The sequence below is a fragment of the Acomys minous genome (genome assembly GCF_964271855.1).
Source record: "Acomys minous genome assembly, chromosome: 11".
NCBI classification, from domain to species: Eukaryota; Metazoa; Chordata; class Mammalia; order Rodentia; family Muridae; genus Acomys; species Acomys minous.
Window position 1 is genome coordinate 389,394 of NC_140492.1, and position 9,825 is coordinate 399,218.

Below are 9,825 nucleotides of genomic sequence, written 5' to 3' on the forward strand. Positions count from 1 at the left end.
CTGCCTGCGATTTGATCACTTCCCCTTGTTCAGAGGCCCTGCGGGCACACAGAGGAAGGAGAGGCAGGCTATCAGCACGAGGCCTGATAGGCTGTAGTTAGCAGGTGTGTGAGGAGGGGTCCCCTGTCAGAAGGAGGGGAATAGAGCAGGAGAGGGAGGGCAGGTGGGAATGTAAAAATATGAATGAGGGCATAATAAACAGGATGTAATGTGAATAAGTTACAACAAAAAAGAATAAATTCATTTCACCTAAATTTGAACTGAGTCTAGCTCTGTGGTTTCTGCCAGTGTATTTAAATGCTACAACATTACCATGCAGCCTAGCATGATTTTAACTCTTGATTCTCCAGTCTCTACCTCCAAGAGCCAGGGCTATGCTCCTTTGAGTTTTCTCTGAGATGCTCACAGGAAGAACTCTGGTCCCTAATCCATCTCCTGAAGCAGTGATCTTGGGAAATGTGTCTCCCTGTGTGCCAGGGTCCATCTTGCCAACTGTTTCCTGCATGTTTTTTCACAAAATTTTGAATTATTTTACTAAAAAATCTTTTGCATTTTTTATGTGCAATATTCTTTACTCTTTAAAAAACTATAATTTGTTTATTGTTCTCAAATATTAACTCTTCTTTTTAAGTGTTCTTGGATTTCTATATGATAATACTTTAAAATGGCATCATGTGTAGGTACAGAACACCACTGTTTAATACATCAGCTATAGCTTTTCTGCAGAGTTTAACAGAAATGCTTTGTGCTTACCAAACATAAGAGCTTAGCTCACTCATAATGAGTCCTATCATTCTGAAAGGAAAGCATACGTATTGCCTTGAAAGCATTATATCAAGAACTGTTAAAGACAAACATTTAATGCAAAATATATGAAAATCAAAACAGTATTATATAATATATAATGGTTGTTATGGTCTGTCTCCTCTTCCACAAAAATCCTTGAGCCTTGAGTTGTGAGATGTGATAAAGAAAGTCCGTTTTAGGGACGGGTGCTCCTCCAAAGCTTCTCACTCTATGCAGATTGTCCAGCTGTGAGTCTATGTTAATTACCAATAAATTTGCATGTTGTCTGTCTTCCGAGTTCATATGTGAAGCTACCCCTTTTTGAATTTTGTTTCCATAAATTCATTCATCAGTTCTGATTCTTAAGATCTATCTCGTTGAAAAAAAAGTTTACCCTACCTATAGAATGTGCAGGAATAAAGACAGAGCCAACTAACCAGAGCCCAGAGGGATTTGTGGAGTCTAAAGCACCAATCAAGGATCATGAATGGACTCAGATTAGCTCCCCTACACAGATGTAGCCAATGGACAGCTCCAGCTTCATGTGAGTGTCCTAGTAAGGGGAGAGTGGTCTGTCTCTGAAACGGATTTCTCCATTGCCTGCTTATTGATCACTTCTGCCTGGCCAGACTGCGTAGCTAGGCTACAGGGGAAGAAGATAGATGCAACATGATGGATGAGCTTGGATATGTAGGTGGGAAGGGGTCTCGCTTTCTGAGGAATAGGAGGTGGGGGATGGGAAGGAGGATGGGACTGGGAAGAGAGGAGGGAAGGAACAACAATTTGGATGAAGTGAATAAATTAATTAATTAATACAATTGTAAAAATCTGTCTATTCTTCCACATAGATACTTGAGCCTTGAGTGTAGAGGTCTTATAAAGACAGGCTGTTTAGGGCTGGGTGCTTGAAAGCTTATCACTGTGTGCACATTGTCCAGCTGAGTCTTTCTGATAATGGCCATCTACTAAAAGAAGTTTTGATGAGGGTTGATTGATGTATTGACCTATGGTCATTAGGAATAATTTTATTGCTATGCCCATTTAGCCAAATAATGGTATTAGTTTTCCTGTAGAGCCCATGACCTATTTGGTCTTAGGTTTTTTACCACAAAAAAAGTATCATATCATATATTGGTCCCATTTCATAAAATGACCCTTAAATTAATTAATTAACAAATTAATAATAGTAATAATAATAACAATAATAAAGTGGTTAGATACTCCCATAGCATTAATGTTACTTTTGTACCAGTAGGAACATCTTCCAGGCAGGTTGCTATTAATTAGAAATTTTATAGGAAAGATAAAGAACTACACATTTCCTGATAGTGTCTTCCTTTTCTTCTTAGACCATAATTATTTTATTCCTGAATTATAAAATCTTTTGAAATTGTCAGCATCCCAGGCCTCCATATGCTACTAATACCAGATAGAGTAAACTCTTCAATGAGAAATATAAAATTATTTTAAACAGTGAACTAAATTTTTAATTTAAAATGTTTAGCCAATCAGGAAATTCAAGTCAAAACTGTGATCCCACTTCTCAACTGTCAGAATGGCTATCATCAAGAAAACCAACAACACAAACACTGTCAAGTAAATGAAGGGTAGAGGTATAAGAAAAATGACATATGAGTCTTTCTATCAAATACTATAAAATTTCTGCTTAGGACAAATTAAAATTTGTTCATCTCTCTTGCCTTATAAGAATTTTATGTAAATGTTTTAATCTTCCCTGTCCACGTTTCCATTCTAGAAATCTGATGGACTGGAACAGTAACCCTTTATCCTTCCTCCTTTATTTTCTGCACACCCCTTTCTTTGTTTGTGACCCCAAACTTATTTCTAACATAGGGAAGAAAGACTTATTTAATGCTAGTGAGAATGTGTTCAGCATAATGGAAATCATATGAAAGTTTCTCAAAATTTTAAGGATATAACATATAACATCTAAGCACAGCACTGACTGAATGTCTATCCATTAAACCAAGGGAAACTGACAATGGAGATGCCTTTATACCCGTGTTTACCACTCACTCATTATAGGTACGTTATAGGCTTAGCCCAGATAGGCACCAACAGATCAACTAATAAAGAAAATGTGCTATATATAGACAAAACTATATTTTATGTAGCCATAAAAAGACTAAAATTATGTTGTGTATAAGAAAAAATGGATTGAACAAGAGAATAAAGTATTAAGCAAAATAAGGCACTTCACATCTCAAAAGTGTGTTTTATTTTTTATCTGATATTTGAGAGATGGATGGGGAAAAAGAAGAACAGGAGTTTAAAAGGGAAAGCCCTGGCAATGAAGAAGAAAAATGAGGGGGGAATCAGTATAATTGAGGAGAAGAAAATGAAAAAACACATTACATATGTTAATGGAAATATTATACTATGACCACTTAGATTGTACAGCTAAAAAACCATTAAAACGTGAAGAAAGAGTACACCAGGGTGTCCGTGGCTTGTTACACATTTCTAAGTCTGTTGAAATGTATATGCTTCTTCCACATAATGCTTTAAAGCTTACTTCTTTATAAACTTCACTTTGAGACAAAAATGAGTAAAATAATTTCTGTCTTTTAGTGTATCTTTTCTTAGAAATTTTATGCAGTAATGGGTACATGTCACAGTCAAAATGATGATAACACTGAGTCTATGGAAAGGCAGCCACAAAGTGATTAAAATGTGAATGCAAAAAGGCCCCAGGTCATGATGAAAGACTAATGGAAAGGCCTAAAAACAGCCACGTACTGGCCACAGGCCATGGCTGTGAAAACATGAAATTCAAGGAAAGAACAAAATGATGGTGTGTTTTTTTCAGAATACTAAAGTAATACATGTTTTAGTAATGTTGGTATGCTGGGGGAGTTTTAAATATAATCGCAATGCAATCTGTGATAAAAATTTTATTTAGGGAATCATAGGCACAATTTATCTTTTTTTTTCTATTTTTTGGGGCAAGTTGTTCCTGTTTTAGAGGCTAGCTTAACAATGTTTATGCATACTATGTTGATCTCAAACCCAGGGGACCCTGCTGCCTCTACCTCTGGAATGCTGGGATTACAGCCATACCCTCTACAACAAACAGATATGTCTAAATTTGAATGATTTCATTATTAAAGTCTTCAAATAAAATTGTTCTCAGTTTAGGTACAAAGCTCAAAAGGATTAAAATTAATATAGAAATTGAAATATAATCCTAAAACCTTTTTTGTCTTGATCATTTTTTCCTAAATATTTTATTTTAATTTTTAGCATATACATTTGTATTATTACACATGAACTTAAAAAACACATACAGCAAGAAGAGCCATGAGACAATCAGGAATTATATAAATGTTACATTAAATTGTATAGTGTTCCGATATCTTTTTGCACCTTAGGTGCTAGAAGGACTCAGCTAATTTTTCTGCAATTGATCTTAGTGGTTTCAAATTTGTGGAATTTTTAGAATGTGTTTGTGTTATTTTTTTCTTATGAGATAGTCTCTCACAAATAATTATGAACTCTTCCAACCTTTTTTCCATGGCTAACTGGCGTAAGGTGTTTGTCAACCCAAGAGGCAAACATGCACTAGCAGAAAGTCCCGACCAAGTACTATCTGTCAAGATATCAAAAAATGATTCAAATTCTATAGCAAATGGAGAAGGGCTCCCATGAAATAATGAAGTCATGAGAAACAAGGGACCTAAGGTAGTTCTGTGAAGATTTTCTTTTTGTATTTCCTAAACTTTGGCTGTTACTGAGATCATCATCATAAATTGAAATTTATTTTTATTTAAAATAGATTGAGTAAAATTTTCATCCAAATGTCTATGACATTCTAAATTTCTTGCAATTTTTTAAAAACACAGAGTTACTAGCCAACATTATAGCTAGTAATTTTGGTTGCATTCCTTTTTATTAGTAGACTTAAAGAAAGTATAAACTTCAATTATCTTTAATTTACCCACATGAATATTAGTTTTTCCAGATCAGGGGACATGTCTGATATATAAAGGAAAACAGCATTCTCTAATCCCTAAAATAATGCCAGATTTGAGAATTTCATTAATGAGGAAATAAACATACTGAAGTTTTTGTTTGCAGTAGTTGTGACTTCTTTACACTTTATATTTATATTAATTTTGATAAAAATGTAACATTTGTTTGCTTCTCAAACTATGGCACCAGCCAAGGACAATACAGGACATAAACTTCAAACCCCTACCCAGGTCTAGCCAATGGTCAGGACATTCTCCACAGTTGAGTGGAGAGTGGGGGTCTGACTTTCACACGAACTCTGGTGCCCCATATTTGACCATGTCCCCTGAATAGGGAGACCTGGTGGCACTCAGAGGAAGGATAGCAAGCTACCAAGAAGAGACTTGATACCCTATGAGCATATACAGGGGGAGGAAGTCCCCCTCAGTCACAGTCATAGGGGAGGGAAGTAAGGGGAAAATGGGAGGGAGAGAGGAATGGGAGGATACAAGAGAGGGAATAACCATTGAGATGTAATATGAATAAATAAATACAATAAAATTTAAAAATAACATTAAAAATGTAACATTTTTATTTTATATCTGAATCCACTATAACTCTCTTCCACACTTTCTTTATGGCATTCTTCATATCCTTATTCCTAAAAGTGTAAATCATAGGATTAAGCAAGGGGGATAGCATCGTGTAAAATATTGCTACCATTTTATCAGAGGAGAAAGCAGTAGGAGGCCTTGCATATGTAAATATACAGGGGACAAAGAACAAGACCACAACAGCAATGTGGGACCCACAAGTAGACAGAGCTTTCCATCGCCCTTCAGAGCTGTGGGATCTCAGAGAGAGCAAGATAAAACCATAGGACACAAGCAACAAGAAGAAGATTATGATGCAGATAAACCCACTGTTGGCAACCACCAAAAGGCCAAAGATGTGAGTGTCAGTGCAGGCCAGCTCCAGTAATGGGTACAAGTCACATATGAAATGGTCGATGACATTGGGTCCACAAAAGGGTAGCTGCAAAGTGAAGATAATCTGTATGATAGAATGCAAGAATCCTCCTGCCCAGGCAACTCCCACCAGAGTGCCACAGAGCCTCCTAGTCATGATGGAAGAGTAGTGTAGGGGCTTGCAAATAGCCACATAGCGGTCATAGGCCATGGCTGTCAGGACAATCACCTCAGCCCCACCAAAGAAATGTTCAGCAAAAAGTTGTATCATGCATCCTTTAAAGGTGATGGTTTTTCTCTTATAGAGAGAATCTATGATCATCTTGGGTGTCATGGCAGAGGAGAAGCTTGCATCCAATAAAGACAGGAAAGACAGGAAGAAATACATAGGGGAGCCTAGCAGAGCAGGACTACATACAATGGTCACCACAATCATCATATTGCCCCCAATAGTTGCAAGGTAAACAAATAAGCATATGATAAATATTAGCTTTTGAACATTTGGATTCTGTGAAAGTCCTAGAAAGACAAATTCAGTTACAAAACTTTGGTTTTGCATGGTTTCCAATCAAAAGACGAATGCCCAATAAAGAACATATAATTCTGCAATGATGAAACATTTGCTTCAATCCAGTTTATAGTTTTGAGATTAACAAGGATTTAATATAGCCAGATCCAACATTGAGTGTTTGATTTCATTGAGAAAACAAAACAAAATAAAACAAAACAGAAAACCCTTCAGAGTGATAGTTGAAGGTCAGATTGAGGCAGAGATAAGTTATAGACTACCTAAAACCTAGAGCTCTCTACGCATGAAAAAGGAAATAGCTACACGTGTGGAAAAAGATTGAAAATATTTTATGTAATTATAGATTTAGCAATTTACTTAAGATCTGAAATAAATTGGTAGAGCCTTCTGATACTTTGTTCGTGTTATGAGGAAGTAAGAACATCCACATCTTCCACTGTCAGGGAAGCACATGAGAATGACTAAATAACTGAGCAATGTCATATCTATAAATAGAGTAGCTTTCACTCTCAGAGACCAGCAAACATGGCTGCTACATCAAGGTTTCGAAAATATAAACTGAATATTCTCTTCAATAAATTTTTACCAGACTTCTAGTTAAAATAAAATGTAGTGACAAGTTTTAAAAGTCATTTTATTTTTATAGAAGAGAAATATGTAAATAAATGCACAGATATAGGCTTAAGAATCATATATTGAGGTTTTAAAAATAATCATCTAAAGGTGGTACTGAAGTTCATAAAAACAAAGATTGCCATGCCTGAGTTCTGTCATAATGATTAGTAACACAAAGAAAGCATTCCACAGGGCCCTAGCTATAAGTTTCCCAGTTTAATTGTAAGACTTTCCAGATATTGAACAGATCCTCTATATCCAAGCTGAAGTCTGACCCATTGAATAAACAAGGAAAATATAACAAATTTTCTTCTCCTTTAAGAACCTCAGAGGACAGCAAGTAGTATAGTGTCTCTTTCTACCTTTAAACATTAAGGCTTTGTCAGGTTTGAATAGGACATCTTAATAAAACAAACACAGTAAATGATGAAAAATTAAAAGTCAATGGCCCAGTAGCCTATAGGCAAGTTACCAACGGCTGTGTTATTGCTGAAGACTGGATTTCAGTGAGGGCTTTATTAAGAATTTTCCAAAGATTTATACAATCTTGCTTGGTCTGACCATGTATGACTCCTAATGATACATATAACTGAAACATAAATGACTTTCTCAAGAAGGAGAAATGTCCAGTTATAATAATGTATCAACTTATCTCTTAGGATTATGATGATATATCTAACTGGAAAATATAACAATGTTCCCTATTGTAATTGTATCATTTTAAAAGTTAAGTTATTAAGTAATCTAGTAAAATGCCTTACCCACATAAAGACTTTCCATTCATTTACACTCGTATACACAGATGAAAAGAATGAGTTCTCCTTACATGTATTATTGACACGATTCAGTCAAGAAGCACGTTTGTGAATATATGTACATGCTCATATCTGTTAAAAATAAACAAAAGAATAATATTATTTATTGTGGAAGTTCAAAGTAATCTTTGTTTATAAATTCTACTTGCAATTAATAGAAATAATTTCAACTATGAATAAAATTTAAAATTATGAAAAAAATCTACATTAGTTACTATCAGATTAATTTATCCTGCATTTATGTACAGTAAATTCCAAAACAATTCAGAAACTACCAATAAAGAACAGAATGATAAAACAAACTTTAAATGATCGTGACATCAGGCAATATTAATCATAGAGGAAAATATGCCAATTGGTGGCTCAAAGTTGATTATCACAGCTTAAGGTTAAAGCAGGAAAGAGCTCCTGACTCTTGCAGACCTGCCTGATGCAGGAAAGACTATTGTTCTGCGGCTGAGAGCAGATCACATAAGGTTCTAAAAGCTCTTAAAGCCTCACATGACATTTCTGTGAATGAATCTGATAAGAATGTATCTCAGTTGTCTCTTTTGAAAAAAAAGTATTACATTTCTTTTTATATATACATTTATATTATTACACATAAATAAAATAAACTACATACAGCAGAAAGAAAGATAAAACAATCAGGAATTATATACATGTTACATTCATACTGATTTGGCTATTTGCATTTGGCAAACTTGAAGAAACCATCTTTCCTATCTTGGTGAGTCTAAAATTATGAATGAAAATCAATATCTATAATATCGCAACCCTATCAACCTAAGAACATTTATCTAAACCTAAAAACAACTTAACCACTAAACAACCAAACTTAACTGTAAGACTAAACTATCTGGTCTTCAATCCCATAAGAGTCTGGAGAAGGAATAAAACTTAATTACCAGAGTGAACCAGATTTCTCATTTCCAAAATGATAAAATAAATGAGATAGTTCACTGCCTGAACAATCACCCAAAACTCTTTATAATGTTAGAGCAACATTTTCACCTTCTTGCCCAATGTATCTGACAGACGTATTTGTGAGGCAGGAACTTGCTTACTGTGTCTTGGCAGAATTTGGCCTTTGACTCTGCCTGCATCCAAGCTTACCCTTTTTTTGGCATAGTTCTGTCTGTGGTAGAAATGAGGACATTTTTCCCAGTGGCTTGTTTGCCACATTTGAAGCCATCTCCGTAAGGAAGTTCTCTGATGCTCAGTTGTTTCTTAAAGGAATGGGAAAAGCCTGTATCATGAATGCAGTCAAAGTCTCAGGAGAAGATGGTGTTGAGGGGTGAGACCATGCCCCACAGAAGTAAGGATGACATTCCACTCCTAACTCCAGATGTACTATTACCAATGGTGATAAATATTTTCCAAGTTTTTAAAAATATATTTTAAAAATGTAAAAAAAAAACAATTCTTTTGGCCAATCACATCAATGAAATATGTATTTTTAATTTATAATATATCTACTTTTGCTATTATAATTACAATATTTCCCTTCCTTTTCTTTCTTTCAAATCTTGCCATATATTATTCCTTACTTTTCTGATTAGTTGTTATTATACACATTATGCACATGAATATGTATTCCTAAATGTAACTTTCTTAGTCTGTATAATGTTAGTTGCGTGTATGTTTTATGGTTGACCATTTAGTATTGGATAACAAAATTTTATACTCTTTCCTGGGGAATAATCTTTCTTCAATCTCAGCATTCTTCAGTTGTCTATATTTCTTCATGTACAACTGAGGCCTTGTGGACTTTTCCTCTCCATCTTGGCATGTCTGATGTTGCCCTCCCCTCCTTGTTCAGCTCATGTTTAGGCAGTAATGTTTTTGAGACCTGTAGGTGTAGCTTCAGAAACTACCAGGAGACACAGTCTCACTTAAACTCTGGTCCTCTTGCTCTTACAGTCTTTCCACACACGATTCGGAAGTGTTCCCTGAGCTTTCAATGTGTGAGTACTTTGTAGGTGAATTCATCCAGACTAGGCTCCACCAATCTGCGTTTTGATTGGTTGTGGTTTTCTGTACTGGAGTCTGCCTTTTGCAAGAAGAATTTCTTGATGAAAGAGAAAGACTACTTTATTAAACCAGCATAATCAGCAATGATAATCTAAACGTTTGTCCT

At 35.2% G+C, this 9,825-nt stretch overlaps 1 protein-coding gene across 1 annotated transcript; it reads right to left on the minus strand.

Moving 5' to 3' along the window:
* Positions 1 to 5,349: 5,349 nt before the first annotated feature.
* On the minus strand, positions 5,350 to 6,285 carry LOC311608643 (olfactory receptor 4C15-like; the record flags this gene model as incomplete). Its single annotated transcript, XM_084801214.1, has 1 exon — positions 5,350 to 6,285. The coding sequence occupies one exon, from the start codon at positions 6,283 to 6,285 to the stop codon at positions 5,350 to 5,352; it is 936 nt and encodes a 311-aa protein (XP_084657340.1).
* Positions 6,286 to 9,825: the final 3,540 nt, after the last annotated feature.